The 25,649-nt window shown below is 45.1% G+C and overlaps 1 protein-coding gene across 1 annotated transcript; it reads left to right on the top strand.

The window, feature by feature from the left end:
- Positions 1 to 3: 3 nt before the first annotated feature.
- On the top strand, positions 4 to 25,543 carry LOC133365224 (vasoactive intestinal polypeptide receptor-like). Its single transcript, XM_061586816.1, has 11 exons — positions 4 to 177; positions 1,308 to 1,417; positions 2,660 to 2,757; positions 3,235 to 3,367; positions 4,686 to 4,839; positions 6,734 to 6,794; positions 9,276 to 9,348; positions 17,881 to 17,972; positions 21,874 to 22,003; positions 23,569 to 23,610; positions 25,204 to 25,543. Exons 1-11 carry the CDS (start codon positions 126 to 128, stop codon positions 25,384 to 25,386), a joined length of 1,128 nt encoding a protein of 375 aa, XP_061442800.1. The 5' UTR covers positions 4 to 125; the 3' UTR covers positions 25,387 to 25,543.
- The last annotated feature ends 106 nt before the right edge of the window (positions 25,544 to 25,649 follow it).

Genomic DNA, 25,649 nt, shown 5'->3' with positions numbered 1-25,649 from the left:
ACCCATGAAGTCAATATTCCTCACCCTGGAGAGCAGAAATCTTCAACTTCACGTTTAGTTTCTCCTTAGGATGCACAGAGGTTTGGGATGGACTGAGCTGCTGGCCCAAAGCCACGTTTGGAGAGATGGTAACGCTCCCGTGCCCAGGATTTTTTGAAGAAATCACCAGCATAAATGGCAAGAAATTTTCTCATCTCCCTTCCACTTTGTATTTCTTTGTTACAGCCCGCCGGGGTCAAAGGGCACTGGTACAGTCTAAGTTGGGAGCTGGTAGATATTGCGGTTATATTCGAGTTAGTTCACGTTTTAATGAGAGCCGAGCTAATTGGCACTTCCTAAAACAATATGGGAACTGAAATGCAGCTTTCATTCAATATTTGCAGTTCTCTGAATTTTACGATGCAGTTCTCCAAAACAAAACAAAACAAGTTTACAAAAATATGTACTTGTTATTTTCACCAAGGCAGACATTTTTATTCACTCTTCCCTGTAAATAATACATGTCTTGGTGAAAGGAAAATATAAAATGCATTTGATTAAGGGAACTTGCTTGCAAAAATGTGTATATTATTTGGTTTTAATTGTATGTAGCCTGTCCTTATAGGCCTTATAGTGATGGGTGGGTAAGAAATCTTACAAATAAATAAGACAAAATTGCATGAAACAATGTGTACTTTAAGACTCAAGTGCTGCTGATGGCCTTTCTTAAAATCATCATCACCATCACAAACTGATGTGAAAACAAAGTGAACTTATGATTGGGAATGTTTGAAATGGAGGAAAACTGAAAAAGACAGATTCATCTATCTCGTGTGCAGATTCAAGAGCAGATAAAAAAAATCACAAAGAACTAGTATATGGCCTTAAACAAGCTGGAAGTCAGGTTTCAAAATACATAGGTGAGAGGAAGCCTGCTTAGTACCTTCTCGCACGGATGAGTTGCTCAGACAAGGGAGTCAAGCCTAGGGAGTTCTTTTATAAGGCCAACCAAGGCCTTGTTGGCTCCTGAGGTCACCTTCTGGGCTGACTGGCTGCATTCCCCTTTCCCACAGTGTCTGGGGCCGCAGTGGAGCAGCTAGGCTGAGGCCAGCTAGTCTCTCCCCTCATAAGCTGCTCTAGCGGCACAGAGAGTGAGACGGTTGACCCCCTTCCCACTGCCTAATTTCCTGGTTCAAGCCCAGTTGTGCTTGACATTCTCAAAATATGGCAATCTCAACTTAACTGCGGACGTCATTTCAGTGTGATAAGCTTTGGCGTTCTGTAGCTTCTCAGCCACGAGAATTGCTTCACAGTGACATTTCTCACAGGGTTCCTGCACAGGAATTGTACACCAGGCATGTACTGGTCAGAGCCTTTCCCGCCTTATTCAGTCGCCTGTGGGTTTGAAGAAAGCTTAACAAAGGAGCCGGAAGATCAGGTCAGTCAAGTCTTAAGTTGCCCTGAATATTCTCCGGTTTGAATATTTGAGCCAAAATTAGTAATGCTGTTGGGGTAAAAATGGCTCTCCAAAATTAATTGTTTTCCCAAATTTAATGCTAATATGGCACCACTGTTTCTGCAGCTGCTCCTTCTTTCTCTTTTCTGGATTAATCATAAGTATGTGATCCCAGCCAATCAGGGAAGGTTCTTGCAGTAGCATTGTAGAGTCATCCCATCTATGTAGCCCATCCATTTTAACAATACAATTACATCACTAATGACAAATGAAAATAATTGAGAGTAAGGGCTATGGTTCCCAGTTTAGTCACAGTGGCGATTGCACCCAGATCAGGAATCATGCAATGAATAGAATCGTATCAGAATTCTATGTCGCCAATCCAGTCTGGGTTCCTGATGGCACTGCAGAGGGCAAGTGAAGGCAGCTGAGCACAAACAAAAGAATACAGAAAAAACTGACAAAGGAAGGCAGGTTTCATTGCTGTTGAGTGGTCTGAGGAGTACTTGGAGTCTCATTTCATTCTTCACCATAAATGGCTGCTGCAAATATGATCTGGAAGATGCTGAACAACAAGAAGTCTAGATTGGCTCCTCTTATTGGGGCCTGCCCCTGCATGGGCTCCAGTGACTTCTGCTGTGGACAGAGAGGCATGTAACAGACTGATGGGGGAAGCAGTTAGGGGACTGGAATGGTAGAGGGTAGCTTTAGGCAGAGGTACCAGCAGGGCAGGACTTTAGGGCAGACATCTGGGGCTCTCCTGAGCAGAATGAGCAGGAGGGCCCCCAGATGATTCAAGGCTGGTTTACCACATAATAATGCATATAATCTTCGAAGGAACCTCCACTAGGGTTGCCAGGTTCATGGCCTGAGACTGATCCTGTATCTTTAGGGGAAGAGAAAGTCAGCCGAGTGCAGGTGTTCTTGCAACCCTGTAATGGGAAAAACCACAAGGTGGAATTCTCCCTCCCCCCTGCACAACTTTAAAAGAGATAGAAGACCTCTTGGAGGCCCTGCCTCTGTTGGTCATCCCTAGCCTAGAAACATGGAAACAAACAAATGTGCTTCAGTACTGGAAGGGAAAGTCTTCTTCTTCTGTCTTCCACACCCCCTCTCCTCCTCCTCCTCCTCCTCTGTGGTTACCAAGGGAAACCAGGTCTTAACTCTGAGAGATGCATTCTTCTCATGTGCCTCTACTTCTGAATGTTCTCTTTTCTCCCACAGAAATCATATTATTCAACATTCTGGCACATCTACACCGCAGGCTATGCAACTTCCCTGGCTTCACTCATTACAGCTATTTTCATCTTTACCTTCTTCCGGTAACCGCTGAACGTGCCTTTCGGAGACCGCAGCTGACTCTACACTTTCTTATCCACCCCTGAGATTCGGAGTTTGGCTATAATGTTTCCTTCTTTCCTCTTTAAATATATCGATACCAATATCTATATATTCCCATCATACCTTTGAGTTTCCCTCAGGTGGTGGCCGCTGTTGGCTCCATGCCAGAGGGGCAGTGGAATCTGCTCCAGGTTTTAGTTAGAACTTTCAAAATTCTGTGGGGGACAAAGTAACCAGTTCCTTCCATTGGAGATCTCATTGGGGTGCAAATATACTCCAAAGACAGCCAATGTGATTTTTTGCTGGGTTTACATGAAGGTTAAAGCCATCCTGGTTGGCGGCCATCACTATCATCCCTGCAGCCAAAGCCACTGTCTAGCTGCCCTGAAAGCAGAATTCAGTTCAATGAGGACATGTCAGCTTGTAAAGTGACATTTTTGTTTCCCAATTCCTTCCAGGAAATTTCACTGCACACGGAATTACATCCATATGCATTTGTTTGTCTCGTTTGTCTTGAGAGCGGCTGCCGTTTTCACCAAAGACACCATTTTGTTCTCTGATGACAGCATGGACCACTGTTTCGTGTCAACGGTACGCATCTGACCCGCTCTCTTGTTTCTAAAATACGATGTTACATGAAGGCTTTATATTTGCAGAAGAGGCTGGCCAGGAGGTGTCTCAGTTATCTATGCATATAATAAAAATGTAAGATATTACATAGTCACACTCACGCTGTGTTGACGTCATGCAGAGTAATGTCAGGGATGTGGAGAAGTGACGTCAGCAAGACAAAAACATGCCTGACCCGGTGAGGCAAGTGGGTTGCAGTGGGAAGTGTGGGTGCCTGGGGTGTGTGGTGGTGGGGAGGGAGGGGTTGGCGAGTGACTGAGCAAGCAGGCTATGTGGTGGAGACTGGTGGCGATGCCTACAGAGTTTGCCTGAGGTGGCAGCGGCAGTGCAACAGGCGAGGCAAGCAGGTTGGGGAAGGGAATGTGTGGGCCTGGGTGGATGGTGGTGGTGAGCGAACTGGGGTTTGCAAGGGGCCACTGGCAGCAGAGAAACAGGCAAGGCAAGTGGGTTGGTGAGAGGAACGGGGGTGCCTGCAGGGGTGAGGGAGGTGAGGTGGTAGGAAGTTTTGGCAGGGGAGTTGGCGAGCAGAGTGAGCAGCAGGTTGGCGAGCGAAGCAAACGGGCACAGCCCCTGGTGACTTATATTTTGTGAGGGAAACGGATGGCTTTGACCTTATTCGTTATGACCATTTCATGCTTCCTGATTTCCCAAGGCACAGGAAATCCTTGTGGCAGCCTTTAACCCACTTGGCTTCATGAGGAGAGAGTGCTGGAGAGACTTTGGTGCCTCTTGTAAAAAAGGCGGGGAAAATGAAAAATGATTTATTCACAAATGTACAGTCTGGAACCCTGAGCAGGCTACTAGTCTCGGGCAAAATCAGCCCAGCTCATCCACATCCCCAAGAGCCCCAAAGTTGTTTCTGTCAGCCAGATGCTCCACTTCCCAGATTTTCCCAGCAAGGTGTAATTTTAACTAGGGATGTAAGGAGGCATTGCTGTCCTTTCTATCCTGTATCTGTCACATGCAACACTGTTTCCGCTCAACTGCACTTCGTCTTCTGCCAAAACCGATGGGCATTGCTCTTTGTGAGTCATTGTAATGATATACACGCAATGTGTTCGTTTTGCTGTTATACTGCGCCCTCTTAATTTTTTGTAAGTTGCTTAGAGACTCTTTTGTAATGAGCAATTAATAAGTCAAAATATCATCATTACCACTGCCAGGAAAAGAAAAAATGTCACAGCCTGCTCACTTGGTTGTTGCTCTGTGTAAAATCTTACCATGTCAAAGGAGTCTGCTTGTTTGAAGCTAACCATCTTTTTATGCGTACATCCTCTAGGTGGTGTGCAAGGCCGCTGTGGCTTTCTTCCAGTTCAGCATTTTAGCCAACTTCTTCTGGCTGCTGGTAGAGGGCATGTATCTGCAGACGTTGCTGATGCTGACCTTTGTGTCGGACAAGCAATATGCATGGAGGTTCATCCTGATTGGCTGGGGTTAGTAGACTGCTTTAGCATTGCCTCCCATCAGATTGGGTTTGACTGCAAATTTCCTCCTCACCATCACTAAGACTGGCTAATACTGTTGGTGTCTATACATTAAGCCACGGGTAGCCAACGTGGCATCCTCCAGTTGTTGTTGGACTACAATTCCCATCAACCCTGGCCATTGGGCCATGCCCGCTGAGGCTGATGGGAACTGTAGCCCAAAACATATGGAGGGGAAAAAATGGCAGCCACTACCACAAAAAAAATGTGCCCCCCACTGATATTTTTTTTCTCAGGATGCCCCAGAAACAGGAGGCATCAAAGGTGGTCACCGGAATTAACTCCTCAAGTAGCCACAGAACAAATTGCAAAAGGAAAGAAAGCAAAAGACAATGAATTGTGAGGAATGAAACAGGAATACAACAAATGAAGAACAAGTAAAGGGTTGCTCTATTTGGAGTAGACCCATTGAAATTAACGGACCTATGTTAGGCTGAAATCCTAACCCTATTTACGTGGGAGTAAGGATAGAGGGCAAATTTGATTCAGTTTACATTTAAAGCTGAATCTATCAAATATGCACTTTTCATAAATATATGAGAATCAAAACACAGCCATCCTTCGGAATTCACCCTTATCCCAAGTTTGCTATGCCATTCTCCAACCAAACAATGTTTACAAAAATGCATATATTAGAGGAAAGTGTGCATAAAAATAATTTAATTTATTAATTCAATAAATTATTTAATTTAATAAAAGTAACATACAAAAATGCATTGTATTAGATACATTCCTTGAAAAATGTGTACTGCATACAAAAACGTATTTCTTAGGAGAAATTCTCAGTAAAATGCAGAGGCATTTTTATGAAGGGTTTTTTTTTAAAAAAATCGCAAATTGCTATAGTATTGTGGAGAATTGAACACAAAAATGAAAAACCAAGAGAACCTGAAAATGACAGATCTTTCCATCCCTACCTGGGAGTAAGCCCCTTTGAATTTAATAGGATTTACTTCTGAGTAAACATGGTTAGATTGCTCTGTAAGTCGTATCCATTGATTTCATCTGAGTATGACTTAGGGTTGTCAGGTTCAGGGCCTGAGACTGATCTTGTATCTTTAGGAGAAGAGAAAGTCAGCCAAGTGCAGGTGTTCTTGCAACCCTGTAATGGGAAAAACCACAAGGTGGAATTCTCCCTTCCCCCTGCACGGCTTTTAAAGATACAGAAGACCTCTGGGTTGCCAGGCCAGGCCTCCAAGAGGTCTTCTGTATCTTTAAAAGTTGTGCAGGGGGAAGGGAGAATTCCACCTTGTGGTTTTTCTCATTACAGTGTTGCAAGAACACCTGCACTGGGCTGACTTTCTCTTCTCCTAAAAATACTCCTAAAGAAGGAAGTACTTCTTTACTCAGCGCATAGTTAAACTATGGAATTTGCTCCCACAAGACGCAGTAATGGCCACCAGCTTGGATGGCTTTAAAAGAAGATTAGACAAATTCATGGAGGACAGGGGTATCAATGGCTACTAGCCAGGATGGCTGTGCTGTGCCACCCTAGTCAGAGGCAGCATGCTTCTGAAAACCAGTTGTCGGAAGCCTCAGGAGGGGAGAGTGTTCTTGCACTCGGGTCCTGCTTGCGGGCTTCCCCCAGGCACCTGGTTGGCCACTGTGAGAACAGGATGCTGGACTAGATGGGCCATTGGCCTGATCCAGCAGGCTCTTCTTATGTTCTTATGTTCTTATACAGGATCAGTCTCAGGGATTGAACCTGGCAACCCTAGTATGACTAACCTAGGATGCAGTGAACTTTCATAATGACCATGGAATGAAATTGTATGGAATTGCAAAAAGGAGGAAAAAGTTCTTATGCATCCTAACATGTTTTGATCATCCTCCTTTGTTTCAGGAGCACCTGTGACCATAACATCAGCATGGATCCTAAGCAGGATTTACAGACAGAATACTGGGTCATTTTTACTTCTGTGTTTTCACAAAAAATTATTGTGGGGGGAAAGTTCCAAGCTGCCAGTCAGGCTCACACATTTGAATGCTGACATTTTAGGAAAACAAGGCCTCTATTATTATTATTATTATTATTATTATTATTATTATTATTATTATTATTATTATTATTATTATTATTATTATTATTATTATTATTATCTAAAATTTATTCGACGCCTATCTGGCAGGACAACCTGTCACTCTAGGCGACATACAAAGGAATAAAAATACAAAAACAACATCAAAATAAAAATCAACAGGTACATAATAAAAATACTGTACATAAGACCCCAAAAATCAGACCACCCCCTTAGCCACCTAACTGTGGCATGTTCCTTTATCTGACTGTACAAAAAGCCATGTCTTCAACTGCCTCCGAAAACCCAAAAGTGAAGGGGCTAAGCGAGTATCAACTGGTAAGGTGTTCCATAGCATGGGAGCTACAATGGAGAAGGCTTTAGATCTAGTACCACTTAATCTGGCCACTCTGATAGATGGAACCACAAAAAGTCTAGCGGCTGAGGACCTCGTACGCCCATCTGCTCCAAGAAGAGAGAGTTTGTTCTTCAAATAGATTGGACCAGCATCAAAAAAGGACTTATAAGTTAAAGCTAGTATTTTAAACTTCACCCGCAACACTATCGGGAGCCAATGAAGTTCCCGAAGGATTGGGGTGATGTGTTCTCTCCTATGGCAGCCCTTAATGAGTCGTGCCGCCGCATTCTGGACAAGCTGAACCCTACGCAAGGTTCCCAAAGGGAGACCAGCATATAGAGCATTACAGTAGTCCAGACGGGAGAGAACCAAGGCACTGACTACAGAGACCACTTCATGCAGTATGTTAAGGGGCGGAAGATAATTTTTTTAAAAAGATTTTTTAAAAAGATGTTTTTACAGATGTTTTGTTTTAATATGTTTTAAAATATGTTTTGCTTTAATATACTTTAAAACCTGTTTTTAAGATGTTTTAGAGTGTTTTTAGTGCTTTTATTTGCCGCCCTGGGCTCCTGCTCGGAGGAAGGGCGGGATATAAGTTTAATGAATAAAACAAGAAATAAATTAATAAATTCAGTTCAGTCCACATTTAAAGGGGAACCTGTCCAATTCCAAAACAATATGAAAACCAAAGCACAGCCATCCTTCGAAATTCACCCACCAAGGAGCACACAGCAGCAATGGTGGTGCCTTCCCATTTTGTCATCACAACATCCCTGGGAGGTAGGTTAAGCTGAAAGATTCACCCAAGTTCAGCCAGCAAGGTGAGTGGCTGAATGGGGTTATCCAACTTTAGTCTCCCTATTTAAACCTCTTACCATTAGGGTTGCCAGGCTCAGGGCCTGAGACTGATCCTGTATCTTTAGGAGAAAGGAAAGTCAGCCAAGTGCAGGTGTTCTTGCAACCCTGTAATGGGAAAAAACTCAAGGTGGAATTCTCCCTTCCCCCTGCACAACTTATAAAGATACAGAAGACCTCTTGGTTCCCAGGCCCAGCCTCCAAGAGGTCTTCTCTATCTGTAAAAGTTGTGCAGAGGGAAGGGAGAATTCCACCTTGTGGTTTTTCCCATTACAGGGTTGCAAGAACACCTGCACTTGGCTGACTTTCCTTTCTCCTAAAGAAACAGGATCAGTCTCAGGCCTTGAACCTGGCAACCCTACACGGGATATAGTGATGGCCACCAACTCAGATGGCTTTAAAAGTAAATTAGACAAATTCTTGGAGAGTAAGGCTGCTAGCCATGATGGCTACGCTGTGTCTCCACTGTAGGAGGCAGTATGCATTGGGGATCACTGGCTGGAGGAACGCTGCTGCACTCACGCCCTTCCTGGTGGCTTCTCATAGGCATCTGGTTGGCCACTGCAAGAACAGAGTGTTGGGCTAGTTGAGCCTTTGGCCTGATCCAGCAGGGTCTTCATATGTTCTTAAGATGCAGATTATCTTCACCATTTGAATCTAACTTCAGGCCCAGTTTCAGCCTGGCAACCCTACTTATCATGCTCCCATACTGTTTCTTGAGTTGACAAAAGGAGAAATATTAAGGGGATCTGATACCAGAAAAAGATGGCTTCTGCATCAGGATGCAAAGCATCATGCCATCATCAAAGTGGGGAGGAGGTGGAGGCAATATCTTCTTTCAGATCATCATTTGTTTCCCTTTTCTCCCCGAGGAGGTTCGCCTGGCGCCGACACTATTATCTTTTCAGCGCCAGGTTAAAACCTTTCTCTTCTCTGAGGCATTTTAATCTAAGTTATTTATATAAATGTTGTAATTGGTATTTTAGATGATGTACTTTTATATTTGTTATATTGATCTTGTAATTTTATTATTGTATATGTTTCTATGTTTGCCGCCCAGAGAGCTGTTTGCTAGTCGGGCGGGATATAAGCTGAATAAAATAAAATAAATAAATAATAAATAATAAATAAAATTTTGCTGGCTATTTCAGATGCTGGGATGATGATGAGGAGAGCTCCACGGTGCTGTGGATCATCAAGGGACCCATCCTCTTGACTGTCTTAGTGAGTTTTCCTTTTGATCTGCCAATTGCTTTGAAAAACAGAAAGGCTAGCAATTGTCTTCAATCGTCAGGGAACGCTGGGCTGCGTGCCATTCTTGTGCCCTTTTGGATGTGATGGATGTGCATCATTTGTTGCCTTCCATGTCACCTGAATGATCAAACAAGCTATAGGGAGCTTAAAATGCACAAGCTACAGATCTGCCCTGGGATCCAATGCAGATACATGCATCTAAGGCCCTACCTATGCTGCAAAATCAGATCAGTTTTATTCTACTAGCATGGTCCCCCAACTCCCGCCTGCCCCAAACGAAATCCTGGGTCTTATATGATGGTACTGAAACTTCTCTGTTCTAGATCCTAACCCCAACCCAGAACGTAAGGTTCATGGAAGATAAGGCTACCAATGGCTACAAGACATGAAGTCTGTAGACCCCTACAGGATCAGAGGGAGCGTGCCTCTGAAAGCAAGTTGCTAGGAAACTTAAATGGGAAAGGGCTATCGCTCTCCTGCCGTTCCTGTGGGTTTCCCAGAGGCATCTGACTGGCCACTGTGGAAATAGAATACTAGACTGGATGGCCCATTGGCCTGATCCTGCAAGGCTTCCTGTATGTTCTTCCCAGGGATGTAGTCATCCAGGGTCTCAAGGGGTCTTAGACCCCTTACATTTTTAGGAGCAGGATCCCAGCAGGGTCTCTATGTCTCAAGCATCCTATGAGCCAATGAGCATGAAAGGGGAGAGTGTTGGCCACAAAGAAGAGTCTTCTAAGATGCTTCCTTGTCCTTTCCTGCTGATTAGAGCCAATCAGAGTGAAAGGAGGCGAGTCAGCCACTGAGAAGACTCTTCTCAGTAACTTTTATTTCATGCTCATTGGATCCTAGGAACATCTGTTGTGGTGGGGGAAGGCATTAACAAGGATCTTATTCTCAACCCAGCAGCAAAATAGGAGGGGGAGGAGAGGGGGCAGGGTGTGGCATGGGTGTAACTATCATGAAGGGGCCCTGGACTTCTGAATTTACCACTACACTACTGGTTCTTCCCACTGAGGCCAGTTTAAGAATGTAGTGTGAATGTGGCTCATAGAATCAGCACAGAGCCCTGGAAGAAGGTGGGTAGAGGGGCTGACTCTCTCCACCCTAGAGAGCATGCAAGATTTAATATGTGGACTAAAATGGTACAGCCCAGACATCTTTGCCATCTCAGTGAGAGCCAGGCCTGTGCCAGGATATTCGCTGTCTAAAAGATTCTCAACAGATGCCTATTCACCCGTGTGACCTCACCCCCTGCCCCACTCAGTCTCGTGAGTTAAGGGGGGAGGGCTCACATTTATTTATTTATTTATTTATTTAAAAAGTTTATATCCCGCTTCAGTTCCAAGGAATTCTAAGCGGCAAACAATAGCATAATAAAACAACATAGTACAGTATAACATACCAAACAAGTTATAAAAACATTATAAGAAATATACAGTATATCACACATTACAATTCAAAAGCTAACCGAAATAAAAAGGTCTTAACTTGGCGACGGAAACTAAACAGAGAAGGGGAAGAACGAATTTCCTGGGGAAGAGCATTCCAAAGAGTTGGTGCCCCCACTGAGAACAGTTTATTCCTAATGCCTGTCTGGTGAATTTGGGAAAAGGAGGGAATATTAAGACCAGGGTCTAAAGAAGATCTTAAAGGACGTGCCGGTTCATAAAATGACAAACGATTTGATAGATAACTAGGACCTGAGCCCGATAAAGCTTTAAACGTTAAAACCAGGATTTTAAACTGAACTCGATAGGAGATTGGAAGCCAGTGTAGTTGTTTTAAAAGTGGAGTAGTGTGAGCTCGGACGTCCGCCCCAGTTAGCATCCTAACAGCTGCTCTCTGAACCAATTTCAATTGGCGGAGTATTCTAAGGGGAAGACCTAAATAAAGTGAATTACAATAATCTAGTTTAGACGTGACCAAGGCATGGGTAACCATGGTCAAGTCAGAAAGCTCCAAAAAAGGACGCAATTGGCGAACTAGCTTCAGGCGGGCGAAAGCGCTTCTAGAGATTGCAAGAACATGAGCCTCTAGAGTCAAGGCCGAGTCTAGGAGAACACCGAGACTACGTACTTGAGTCTTTAAAGAGAGTACAACTCCGTCTAATATCGGAACATTCCCTGTTTCCAACTTAGTTCGATGTCCAACCACCAGCACCTCTGTTTTATCTGGGTTTAGTTTAAGTTTATTCTGCGTCATCCAGGTCTTTACTGCTGTTAGACAATTGTTTAATGGGAGGATGGCATCTTTCGTATCCGGAGGAAAGGAAAAATAAAGCTGGGTATCATCAGCATATTGGTGAAATCGAATTCCAAACCTCCGGATGATCTCTCCTAGCGGTTTCATGTAAATGTTGAATAGCATCGGTGAAAGCACCGAGCCTTGTGGAACTCCACATGATAATGGCCAGGGATCAGAACTAAAATTCCCAAGCAATACTCTCTGTGATCTGCCCTCCAAGAACGAGTGGAGCCACTGAAAAACAGTGCCTCGCAAGCCCATCTCGAAGAGGCGGTCTAGAAGGATTTTATGGTCGATCGTGTCGAACGCTGCAGAAAGATCGAGGAGAACTAGTAAGGACACATTCCCCTTGTCTAACTCTCTCCGAAGATCGTCTACTAAGGCCACCAATACAGTCTCAGTTCCATGACCTGGCCTAAAACCAGATTGAGATGAGTCAAAGTAATCCGTCAGCTCCAGAAAACTCTGGAGTTGCGCGGCTACAACTCTCTCAATGATTTTACTTAAAAAAGGTAAGTTAGAAACAGGACAAAAACTGTCTAAACAGGAAGGGTTCAAGGAAGGCTTTTTTAATAATGGAATAACAATTGCTTCTTTTAAGCTTCCTGGAAGGTGACCTTGCTGGAGGGAGGCATTAATCAACTCACTGATCCAAATTGCGAGTCCCTTTCTGGACTGTTTTATAATCCAGGAAGGGCAAGGGTCAAGTAGACAAGTGGTAGGTCTCATCCCTTCCAAAAGGTTATTTATATCTGCTGGATGTACGATCTGAAAAGAGTCTAAGGTGGCAACGCAGACATGAGTGGCAGGGAGGGGGTTGGAAATTATAATATTCTTAGTGTCAAGGTCGAAACGGATCTGAGCAATTTTAGTACTAAAGTACGTGGCTAGTTCTTGGCAACAAGAAGAATGATCAGGATTCGGCTTATGCTGGTCTTGGTTAAGTAAATTCTTAACCACCCGGAAGAGTTCTTTTGGTCGGCCATCAGCAGATGCAATGGTGGCCGAGAAAAAGGTTCTTTGAGCCGTAATTCTAGATGACATATAGTGTTTCAGAAAATTTTTTGCCTGAAGATGGTCGCAGGGGCTCCGTGTCTTCAGCCAACGGCGTTCTAAGCCCCTATAGGTCCGTTTCATATCAGCCAACTCCTTAGAGAACCATGGGGCAACTTTAGATCGAGAGTGTGTGAGAGGGCGTAACGGAGCAATAATATCTATAGTTCTGGACATTGTATTGTTCCAGAAATCTACTAGATCAACAATAGACTCATTAGGTCGAGGAACTAGGAGTTTTTCAGCAGTAGATAAAAAAGTTGTTGGATTTAATAATCTTTTTGGACGAATCATTTTAATGGGATTCTTTCCTGTAGAAGGGGTAAATAGTGGTGGAATTTTAAATTTAATTAAATAATGATCCGTCCATGGTAATGGACGAATAGATAAGTCAGAGACTGCTAAGATCTCTTCATTTGATCCTGTGTAAAAAACAAGAACAAGAGTGTTTCCAGCTCTATGTGTAGGTTCCTTAATTAGTTGAAGAAGTCCTAAGGTCGACATAGTCGTCATAAACTCTCGAGCCGCACCATATAAAGAAGAATTAGCATGAATGTTGAAGTCACCCAATACTAACAGTTTGGGGGACATCAACATTAATTCCAGGATCGAATTCGATAGATCCTGCAATGTGGACGTGGGGCAGCATGGAGAACGGTAGGTCAATAAAATTACCAAATTATCCTGGTTGCCAGATTTTAGACTAAGGACTTCGAATCCAGGAGGAGATGAAAGGGGGATCCTAGTTAGGGAGATAGTCTCTGTATATACTATTGCCACCCCGCCTCCAGGATCGCCAAGTCTAGGTTGATGTATAACCATGAAGCCAGGCGGGCAAAGACTAGTCAAATTAACTCTGCCGGCTTCGTCTAACCAGGTTTCAGTAATACATAATACATCTACTTGTTCATCCACAATGAGGTCTTGGATAATCACCGATTTCTTATTTACAGATCTTGCATTAAGGAGTGCGATTTGGGATCTGAAAAAGTTGTTTAAGGCAGGAGTCTGTCCCTCTTTTTGAGTTAATTGTACAGGGGCAAGTAGATGGCGATGTACTATGCCTTCTTTGGAACGAACATATGGTGTTAATTGGTTGTACTTCCTTCTACCTAATATCGTAGAAATAGGGTTGCTATCAAAGACCTTCGATAGGTACCCGCCTCGATTCTTCAATATCAATTGCGATAGAATTCAAAGAGGTGGCAACATCAGATTCTAATGGGGGTCTGTATTTAGGGGAGTCTGTCTGAGATAGATTCCCAAAGGGGGCAGAGAGTGCTGAATCCGTCACAGCAGTTTGTTCTAAGAAACTGCAGGCAGTTTCAGCTGCTAAATGATGGTTAGAACTTTCCTTATTCTGTGGCAACCTATGATTCTGCAGCAGTCTAAGGGGACTATGTAGATCATCAATGATATCTTGTTGGGCTATATCAGAGAAACTAGGAAATTTAATCATTAACTCTTCAACCTGGGGCTTTTTTAATATAAGAGGATGATCAACAGGTTCCATGCGATTAGAATTCTTAATAATAGGCAAGGATATATTAGCAGAAGGCGTCAATATCCTATGATCACAACAATTCATTAAGGAATCCCTAGGGTCATCTGGGCTAGATAATGCTAAAGGGACAGCATAGTCCTGACGTAATTCTCTTAAACATTGGGTTTATATAGAGTGAAGCAAAATGGGCTATTGCTCAGTGATGTTGGGACTTTCCCTTAGCTCTTGTCTGTCTGGGATCAAGAAAGGGGTCGTAGCTCAGAGCATCTGCCTTGCATGTTGAAGGCCCCAGGTTTAATTCTTGGCAGCTCCAGGTCAGGCTGGGAATATCCTGGAGGGCTACTGACGGTCAGTGCAGACAACACTGAGCTAGATGGACCAATGGTCTGGCTCAGTAAAAGGCAGCTTTCTCTGTTACAGGAAGGGATCATAGCTCAGTGGCAGAACATGTGCCTTGCATGCAGAAGGTCTGAGGTTCAATGCCTGGTGTTTCCAAATAGGGCTGGTAAAATCCTGAAGAGTTGCTGCCGGTCAGAGTAGACGATACTGAGCTAGATGGTCCCATGGTCTGACTCATTATAAGGCAGTCCCTGTGTCCCTGTAACTGCAGGGCTCCCTGATGACTGTGGATGGAGCTGTCTGAATGCACCAAGTATGATTGTTTGTCCAGATGTTTAGGTACACAGGTCTGACCCACAGAATACTGGTCCCCCAGTCTGGCTCTAAAGAAGACTGGGTGGGAGTGCTTTTGCAGGAGCGACAGGACGTAGGGCAAGAAGCCACTTCTGGGTCAGCTCCTGCACTGGTGCCTGGGCAGGGAAGGAGTGTGCAGAGGTTATATGTGTTGGTGTGTGCGGTGTTGCGTGAACAGCGCAGTTGCACTTTAGAGTAAGTTGGTCAAGAAACTTCACAGAGGCAATAGATCATGTTAAGAGTCTTTACTTAGACATTAAGGCTTGCAGCTTACAAGTAGATCCATTCCCCTCCCCCGGGTAGTACTGTTCGCTTCAAAAGCAAAACACAGACAGAACACTAACAGAAGACTGTTGGAACTTTTCCCAGCTGATATCTCCCTAGTTACCATGACAACATGTCTGGCCTTGGCTGTCTGTTCTCAGGCCAGGCACATCCTTTACAGCTGATAACACTGCTTCTTCCCCAGACTGCTTGAAACTTTCAGACTTGATGAAAAACAACCTGTGGCAATAAGGCCTAATGAGTCAACAGTTCCCCCTTTTTCATCATGTCTGCAAATCCATTACAACAATCACATTACAGTAATACATTTCTACAATACAAAGGTATACATATGCATCTAGTAATACATTTCAGTACATTGCATCATTGATTACATTTCCAGTCTACAGTTCAATACATTTCAAACTTTGTCAATCAAACTTTGGCTGAACACAAGTCAGATATAGAGTCTCTGCATCCATCTGCACTTCCTTGTGCATTCCTGGGCTGCTTATAACCACCACAGTAAATCTCTCAGGCGGTTTCCCAATGTTTGCTCTCTCAGAGCGCCTTAAGGGAACTGAAGCTTCTGCTTCCACTCCCCCCCCCACTTGAGCTTGTTCCTGGCACGGCTTGCTCAGGATATTCCAGTTCATCAGCCTTACGTTTCTTTGTTTTACGTTTGCCCCAGATTAGTTCATTTAATGCATCTTTCAGTGGAATATCTGTTCCTTCCACTTTCACCCCTTGTGTGGGTGTAGGTACTGGTGTCGGAACTTCATCTGAACCATTGAGAATCACTGTTTGCTTTTGATCCCAAGGCTTTTCTGAGACTTTAATACTTCTGCTCAGAACTACTTGCTGTGTTTTTGCAATCCACACTCTGTAATATGCATTCTGAAATCCCAGCACAAACCCTTCCTGTGCTCTGGGTGTTAGTTTGCCACGTCTTTTTCCCTGTGAAATGTGAACCCAACATCTGGCTCCGAACCTTTGAATGTGCTGCACCCTAGGCTTTCTCCCAGTGAGTTTCTCATAGGGTGACATTCCAATGGCACTATGCAACACCCTATTGTGAATGTAAGTCGCATACAGAATAGCTTCTCCCCAGAAAGAGCTTCCTAAATTAGAATCCATTAACATGGCTCTCAATGCTTCCTGAAGCACCCTGTTTTTTCTCTCCGTGGTCCCGTTACTGAACGGACTAAATGGAGTTGTGAAATGTTGTTCTATACCTTCACTTTCAAGGTATGCATGTAATGTTTTGCCTGTAAATTCGCCCCCTTGGTCTGATCGTATCGCTCTCACTGTGAAATTATGTTGTGTTTGGATTCTCTTAATGAACAGTCTCAGCTTCTGCTCTGCCTCATCTTTCCTCTTCAGCAAATAAACATGAGTGTATCTCGAAAAGTCATCTACTGTGACCATAAAATACCTTGCACCTCCTCGTGAACTGTTTATTGGCCCTGATAAATCAACATGAATGAGCTGGTAGGGAGCTGTTGTTGTGCTTTCAGCCTCCCTGTTTATAGGTGCAATTGTATCCCTGCCTCCCGGTATTTAGTGTGAGATCAGCTGGTTGCCGTAATCGGGGCCAAGTAGAATTTTTTTGTTCTTCCTGGGATTGCCTGGCAGGTAGGGATTATTTCACTACTGCGGTGCTGCATAGGTGAAATTAGTGGTGGGTACCAGATAATGGAGAGCCAGTGTGGTGTAGTGGTTAAGGTGTTGGACCTGAGCGACCAGGAGTTGAATCCCTACACAGCCATGAAGCTCACAGGGTGACCTTGGGCCAGTCACTGCCTCTCAGCCTCAGAGGAAGGCAATGGTAAACCTCCTCTGAATACCGCTTATCATGAAAACCCTCTTCATAGGGTCGCCATAAGTCAGAATTGACTTGAAGGCAGTACATTTATATTTACTACCAGATAATGAGGCTGACTGGTTTAATTCGGCCATTTTCTAGTGAATAGCGATGTTGGAGACCTGCACATAGGGCTCTGTGATCCACTGGGCAGGGCATGGGTCACTTCTGAGGTTAACCAGTGTCACTCACTTTGAGTTGTACAGCTTCAAAGGGGCATGAATCAGGAAGACCTCCCTCCTCACCTGTAGGGATGTGGCAGGGGAAAGTGCTGGAATTAAAGCCACCTTTTCACCCCTGCAGCGTAGACTCCAAGCACAGCAGGCTTAGAAGCCCAATAAAGGGTTGGAGGTTTCCCGCACAATTTCCAGAAGTCTCAATGTTGTGGTTTAATAAAGTGGCCCTACTTTACCCCATATGTTGTTTCTTGCCTCTTTATTTTCCAGTTTGCTAATGCAAAACCTAGATTCCAGGCTTAGGTAGAATTTCTTGGCAACCCTAAGCAACAGAAACATTTATGTTGCAAAATCATAGACTCATGGATTTGGAGGGAGCTTTAGGGCCATCTAGTCCATTCTCTGCTCAAGGCAGGGAACCCACAGCTAGGTCATCCAGGAGATAGCTGTCCAACCTCTGCTGAAGACCTTGAGTGGAAGGGAACCCCCACTCGTCTAGGTATTTGCTTCCATCACCAAACTGCTCTCGCCATTAAGAGTCTTATCCAAATCTACCCTTGTTTTAGAATTAATTGGAGGGGGCTACATTTTACACTTATTTGTCTTGCACATGTACAAAACGACTCTATTTCTTGGGAAAATGTGATGTGGAAATATATCCACTGAGCTTGGGTGGAGACTGAGACCTCCTCTTACCTCTCTAGATGAACTTTGTGATCTTTCTAAACGTCATCCGGATTCTGGTCCAGAAGTTAAAATCTTCGGAGACTGGAGGAAGGCAGACCAGGCATTATGTGTAAGTGACCAAACCTTTCATCCTCATAAGCCAGAGATGTTGGACCCCAGTCCTCCATTATACATTAGGGATGGGTAACCTGTGGCCCTCCAGATGTTGTTGGACTGCAACTCCCATCATCCCCAGCCAATATGGCCAATGGTCAGAGGATGACTGATGTTATAGTCCAACAGCATTTGTAGGGCCACAGGTTTAGGGAAGGGTCATAGCTCAGTGGTAGTGATGGGGAATTTTGAGGTTCGCTGGACCGGGGCTCTTAGATGAAATTGAAGACACAGGCTTGCAGCAAAGTTAGGCCTTGATTGGTTATGTGCACACAGTCAGTCTCCCATGACTGCTGCAACATGGCACTGTGTGCCTGGGTTTTTTATACATTCCAGGACAAAGACATTAGCATTTCCCCAGTCGGGGCTACACATCAGCATTACATAGGCATTACATCAGCATTGCATTGGCATTGCATAGGTACTGCATAGGCATTGCACTGGCATTGCATTATGTTCTAGTCAATTTGGCAATGTTCAGAACTTCACATACCAATACATTTAGGCTATGAGCTAAGCGTTTCAGTTAATGCAATCCTTCCTATGTCTTGGAGAGTACAGGGATGTTCAGTGTCTGTTCAGTGTTATCTTATCTTACAGAGTTCAAGCTGTACCAAACATCTCAGCACAGTCAGGGAAGACAGCTCTAAAAAGAAAAAGGTTCTGGCTGGCTACTAAACTATTAAAATATTATAAACCTTTATAGCTTTATAAAATAATATATGTTGCTTATTGTTTGTATATAAAGATTTTCCCATCAGTAGAGCAACTGTTTTGCATGCAGAAAGTCCCAGGTTCAGTCCCCGCATCTCCAGGTAGGGCTGGGAGAGAGTCCTGTCTGAAATCCTGGAGAGCCGCTGCCAGTCAGAGTGGACAATACTGAGCTAGATGGACTACTAGGTCTGACTTACTATAAGACAACTTCCTATATTTCTGTGTCCCTTCCTCTGTCCCTCATACATGCTGCACACTAAGCAAGCTTCTGTTGCTTATAGAATCATATAAGGCCATCAAGACCAACACCCTGCTCAATGCAGGAATCCAAATCAAAGCAAATATGGGAGTTGGACAGTTTACCAGCTTCTGCTGTTAAGCAGCCAGTGTGCTGGGAATAGGAACCAGGCCGTGGGCATCAGTAGGCCGTACTGGAAGTGTTACAGATGTACCTGTGAACCCCCTAATGTGTAATCCCCACTAGAGGCCCAAACTGCACCCCAAGAGTGCAGCAGGATCTTTTGCTGGAATTAAAAGCCCACACCTTGCTCTTACGTGCGTATAAATACAACCACATCCCCAAGAATGCACACGCAAAGGTAAAATAAAGGTTGGTTTACTGAAAAAAGAAACAGGAAAAATGTAGCGTTTTAATTATACTAAAAATGAGAGCAGCTTCTAACTTAATGTAGCCATTCATTCCTTTGATCTAGAGAGCATAAGGGAAAACCCCTGTCCCTAATTACTTCCAAGATTGCATGGATTCACCCCCAGAGAAACAAATAAAACAGTAGAGATATGCATAGATATTCCTTTCCTGAAGCAAATCAGGGCACAAGGTCAAGATAAAGGACTATATGCTTGGGGAGAGCCCAGCTGTCTCCCTGCATAGTGCCACATGGCCAAGCGTATTGTTGCACGCCACTCCAATCTCCGAGCGGTGAGATTTCCAGGGGTCCCTGCGCTCGCCCTGGGTTTGGTTTCCTTGGGAAGAAGGTCAGCGGAGACTGTGGTGTCGTTATGAAATACGGTTTGTTTATTTACACACATTCCAACCTGAGCTTAGGATGGAGGGGTTCAAGGCATCAGAAGTCCAATAACCAGCTTTTCCATCAGGGTTACAGGAGGCATCCTAAACCCATGGTGCAGAGAGCCAGTCTCTCTGCCTTCTCCAGCTCCCAGCCTTTCTCACACACAATTCAAAACCCCAGCCTCTCCTAGGCCCCAGGAGTGGGGGAGGCTCTTCTGAAGAGTTTCAATGACAAAAGGGTCTTCCTTGCCCATTCACCAGTTGCTGGGCACCTGACAGACCCATTAACAAACCTGGCCACTCTATTAGCTTAACAAAAGAAACTCATCTGACCAGCAGAGTGAGTTTCTCACCCCAAGGCACAGGATTCCAAAGCGGAGGCTCAAAGGGGACTCATAGAAATTGTCCATTTCAACCCCCAAACTCACAACAGAATCGCGCCTTTCCCTTTCCTCACTGGGTGTCCCAAGCTGCATGTTGAGATGATCTTAGGGAGGGTTGTGTAGAATGAGGAAGTCGTTGGAGCCCCTAAAGGTGCTAGTGACTTCCCCCCCAAGACCCTTAGCCTTAAATGAGGTTACCTTGAGCTGAATGGAAATTGGGAGAGGGCATACAGGTGAGTGATCTGGTTACATGAAAGAATTTACTTTGTCCTGTTTGTCTACCTGTATAAAGTTAAAACTGTACCTGCAGCTTCCGGGGTAAATGTCTAAGTGTAGATTAAAGCAACATCTTGTTGAGTTCATTAGCCCGCACTCAGGGCCGGCGCTGGCATGTTTGGCGCCCCCACCTTTTATAATTGTTTGTGTTCATTTTTCAATTCAAATGTTAGTAATGTATTATTCAGTTTTCCAGGTGTTTTAAAACAAGTTTCTGGGCTTAGGGGCGCCCCTCAAGCGTTGCGCCCTCCTGCCATGCTTACCTTGCTTACTGCGTCACGCCGGCCCTGCCCACGCCCCACCTTGGACCTGGACTATCGTTTAGTTGAAAGGGTTATTCCAGGGCAAACTAGGAGTTTGGAACCTTACTCATTACTTGTTACTTCGGTTAGTGCCTGCCTTCCTGAGGTCACCAAGTCAGCTCTGACCATCCTGAAACTTGGGGTCAACATGAAGAACATATTCCAGAAGCTTTTTCAGGTTCTCATGCCATGATCCATTAATATAAGCCACAGAATTAAAAAAAACCCATTTTATGCATACCTCCTTACAAGAGACTGCTCCTTCAGTGCTCACATCGCCGAACACTCCTGCTCAAATTTCTCTGAGCAAACAGGGCCCCACCTTGATCCCACCCATATCTGTGGAGGGCCTGTCGCTCCACCTCTAAGCCAAGGCTAGTAACTATGCCTGTCCTTCTCCGAGACTTTGTTTGGGGAGGGTTGCCTGGGGTGGGGGGAGGAGGAGGAGAATGGCACTAGCGGGTGCTCTGTGGGGCTTTTTGAGTGTTTGAATCAAAATGTCCAAAAGCTCCTAGCACCTTCTGGGCACCCTGGGGAGGATAACCACCCGATTGGGCTGCTTATGAGCACCCGGTGTGGGCTGCTGACAGTGTTGTCCATGCCTGTGGTGGGTGCCGCTAGTCATCCATCAGCTGGTCAGCTGCACAGTGTTGACATCTTCCGCTGGGGACCTTATGCGGTGATGCTCAGTGGTGGAAGCCAGTAGTCCGGGGTGGGAAACCTCAGGCTTGGGGAGGGGTGCAGATGCAGGCCCACAGACCTCTCTATACAGCTCAAGGCCACAACCTATCTTCAGGCCACATCCATCCCAGGCCCCGTCCTTGAGCACTTAATTGTGACAATGCCTCTTGCCTGGATGGGGAAGTGTGAGTATGTGTAGAAGTCTCTGACATGTGCCTGGCTGAAATCCACTGGACAAAGCTGAGAGTCCCATGCATTGCTCTGCCCAGTTTTGCCCACGGCCCCACGCACCCCTAGCATGTGGCCCCTGCAAGGTTGCCCATGAGGGAATGTGGCTGAAGAAGGTTCCACACTCCTGTAGTGGCTGAAGAAGGTTCCGCACTCCTGTAGTGGCCCATCAGCCAGCTGCCACCTGAGCCACCTCTGGCTGCCATTGCTGAGCCCAGCTCCCTTCAACCTTCTCTCTTCCAGGAGGCTGGCCAAGTCAACTTTGCTCCTCATCCCTCTCTTTGGCGTGCACTACGTGGTCTTTGCCTTCTTCCCAGAGAGCATTGGGATGGGCGCCAGACTGTACATTGAGCTGGGCTTGGGCTCTTTCCAGGTAAGCATTCAGGAAGGGGTGTTGCTCAGTCCTAGAGCATCTGCCTTGCATGCAGTAGGTCCCAGGCCCCAGAGCTTGGCAAAGTTCAAAAAGTAACTTTTCCAAGCTCTGCCAGGCCCAATCCCTGGCAACTCCAGGTAGAGCTGGGAATGTCCCTCATCTGAAACCCGGGAGAGCCACTGCCAGTCAGTGTCGACAATACTGAGTTAGATGAACCAATGGTCTTACTAAGGAACACAGCTTCCTATGTTCCCAAGAGGTGGAAACAGGAGAGACTTGGTTCGGTTGGAAGTAATCCGGTCACAATAAAGGAAAACAAACTCCTGGAGAACTTTCCACTCTCTGGCTCACGGGGAGTGCTCCCCTATTTCAGAAACTTTTTGGGGGTCTAGCAAAAACATAAGAAGAGCCCTGCTGGATCAGAGCAAAAACCTTTCTAGTACTGCATCCAGACAGCACAGTGGGCAACCAGATGCCTATGGGAAGCCCGCCAGTAGGATCTGAGCACAACTTGTCATTCCCAGCAACTGGCATTCAGAGGCGTGCTGCCTCCATCAGTGGGCCAGAACATAATAAATGTGGCTAGTAGTGATTAATAGCCTTATCCTCCAGATGTTATCCTCTCAAATGCCTATGAAAAGAGGAAAGTCTTAGCCTGGCACTGACAAGATATTAATGTCAGTGCCAGGTGGGCCTCACTGGAGATCATTCCATAGAAAAATATAGGAGACAAACCATCATGTGAAGCCTTCCTCCAGATCCCCATGAAGCACAACGGATGGTAAACCAGGGGTAGGGCCTTTTCTGTAGCAGCACCTGCCTTGTGGAATATATTGCCAACTGCTCGTGGTAGAGCCTGGCTTGTGGTAGAGCACATGCTTTGCATGTAGAAGGTCCCAGGTTCAGTTCCCAGCATCTTCAGGTAAGACTGGGAAAAGGCTCCTCTGGAGAGCCACTGCCGGTCAGAGTAAACAACACTGAGCTAGATAGGCCAATCATCTGACTAGTATCAGGCAGCTTGCTATGTACCCAATTCCATTGTTTTAGGTAGCAAAAAAAATATGGTTGTTCAAAATAAGGCTTTTAGTTGGACCCTTTCTCTGATTTAATTTTAATGCCATGTGAGTTCTTAAGGATGTTTTTAAGAAATGTATTTCTGTGGTTGGTTTAATGCATCATTGACTGTAGCTAGGAGTGGCAACTGTGATATATGTTTTAGATTCTGCTGATGCTTTGCTTTGTAAGCCAACTTGAGTTTCATTTGAAAATTAGATGGGATATGCCATAATGAAATGCATATAATGAAATCCTGACCTCTACACCAACGATTAAAGGTTCTGGTGTCCTGTCCAGAGCTTGGAAAAGTAACTTTTTTGAACTACAACTCCCATCAGCCCAATCCAGTGGCCATGCTGGCTGAGGCTGATGGGAGTTGCAGTTCAAAAAAGTTACTTTTCCAAGCTCTGGCCCTGTCCTCTTTTGCACTGAGTCTCTGGTGTGTGTGTGCGTGCGTGTGTGCGTGCATGTCTGCACACGCAATTTTCATTGTTCTCTTTCTTTTAAAGGGCTTTGTTGTTGCTCTTCTGTACTGTTTCTTAAATGGCGAGGTAAGTGGAAAGGCTCTTGGAAATACCTTGGTACAGAAAGGATTTCATTCTTCTTCCTCTTCTCAGAATCGAAGAGAAGGGGCTTTGATCTGCATCTGCCCTCTTTTTACAAATGGTGCCTTCATTTCAGTTCAGCTCCCTTATGTACACAAAGCCGCATCTCCTTGAATGCATTGCAGAAATGCAAAATTCGGGATCTCTGCTGGCGTACATTACCCCTGTTCTGAATGCCATTTCAGGAGTGGTGGCGTCAGTCAAACGCCATTTGAGATGCTTGTTTTCTCTGTCAGACCTGTAGCCAGCTTAAATGTTCAGGGTACAAAAAACTTAATGGGGGAGAAAAAATTAGGGGGGCAGCCCTCCCCAGCCCTCCTGCTGGCTACAGGCCTGTTTCCTCCGCCAGGCTTGGACTAGCTCAGCCAGCAGTAGCCTCGCTCCTGAACAGGGATGAGATCTGGCGTACTTTAACTTAAAAATGTAAATGTACTGCCTACAAGTCGATTCCGACTTATGAAAACCCTATGAACATGGTTTTCATGGTAAGTGGTATTCAGAGGGGGTTTACCATTGCCTTCCTCTGAGGCTGAGAGGCAGTGACTGGCCCAAGGTCACCCAGTGAGCTTCATGGCTGTGTGGGGATTCGAACCCTGGTCTCCCAGGTCGTAGTCCAACACCTTAACCACTACACCACACTGGCTGTACTTTAACTTAAGCTGGTGCAAATCCCACTGGCTTCCCATAGTTAGGACTGCTCCCTAAGTAATTGGGAGACTCTGTATTCCTGCACCTTGCTGCAAACTGGACTGTAGGGAGTGTAGCCTGATTGTCCTAGCACTGTAGAGCTTGGAAAAGTTACTTTTTTAAACTACAACTCCCATCAGCCCCAGCCAGCATGGCCACTGGATTGGACTGATGGGAGTTGTAGTTCAAAAAAGTAACTTTTCCAAGCTCTGCGAGCAGTGTGTGGTCATTTCCCTACTTTCTGGCAATGCAGCATGGGAAGAGAAGGTAAAGGCATTAAGGTTAACAAATGGAACCTGGCTGCTCTTGCCACAGCCTCATGTTCGTTGCCTTGTGGTCACACGGAGGTAGGACTTTTTCAGTGTGTGGAATGTGTTCCCTGCTGAAATATGAGAGCCCCGCTGGTAATGGCATTCTGTTGGCTTTCAGCATCTGCTGAAACCTTTTCTATGCCACCAAGTTTATGCAGGCAATTCAGAAAATGTCTTTTTTTTGTAATAGGTAGTGGGTGGTTTCAGATTTTACATAGTTTTTATTGCATATATGCATGATGGTTGTAAACTGCTTTGAGTTTTGTAAAAAATGAATAGCGGCACACAAATATTTTTATAAATAAATAAAATAATATCCCTGTGTTGGCTTGGCAACAAAAGGACGTACTTCCTTCCTTCCGCCAGCCTGCCCCCAGCACAATGGGTGGAATTTACTCATTTTCATGACTAGGTTTCCCCTCTACCCCAACATTTAAAAAAAATGTTGAAAAAGGCTGCAAAGCTAGGGGCTGTTTTCTGGCTCTGTCCTAGCTTTAACCCTCCATTTTCTTTCCTGCCTTTGCTGTCACCATCTTTGCAGGTCCAGGCCGAGTTCAAGAAACGCCTCCGGAAGTGGCGCTACCAACATTACCTCAGCTTCACACGGGCGCATCCGAGCCTCTCCAGGGATAACAGCCCTATTAATTATGTCACACAATTATCCTTGCTGGAAAGAATCAGCCCCAAAAGAAGCATCTGTCAGAACGGCCTGTCCTCTGTCTGAAGCTGTAAATCAGCACCTCGCCTCCAGGGTTCCGGAAAGGGCCCTACTATTCCAGCAGGGTGGCAATGATACCAGAAACCTCCATCCTAGCACAAGTATGGGACCCATAACCCTCCAGACAGAAAGTGCTGAGATGGGGTCAGGTGACCTAGAGCTGGTTCTTGGTTTTTTGGGTGAATTATGAATGTGTGTGTACATATCGAGCAAAGGGTCTATAGACTCTTATCTTCTGCATAAGCTTTGCGTGAACAAATCAGGATGAA

The sequence above is a fragment of the Rhineura floridana genome, chromosome 10, assembly GCF_030035675.1.
Source record: "Rhineura floridana isolate rRhiFlo1 chromosome 10, rRhiFlo1.hap2, whole genome shotgun sequence".
Lineage (NCBI taxonomy): Eukaryota > Metazoa > Chordata > Lepidosauria > Squamata > Rhineuridae > Rhineura > Rhineura floridana.
This window is presented reverse-complemented; position numbering and strand designations above follow the sequence as displayed.

Coding starts and splice junctions, on each gene's coding strand:
- LOC133365224 (XM_061586816.1), top strand. CDS start 126: ATGGTAACGCTCCCGTGCCCAGGATTTTTTGAAGAAATCACCAGCATA. Junction 4,840..6,733: donor GTTCATCCTGATTGGCTGGG/GTTAGTAGACTG, acceptor CCTTTGTTTCAG/GAGCACCTGTGACCATAACA. Junction 23,611..25,203: donor ACTGTTTCTTAAATGGCGAG/GTAAGTGGAAAG, acceptor CCATCTTTGCAG/GTCCAGGCCGAGTTCAAGAA.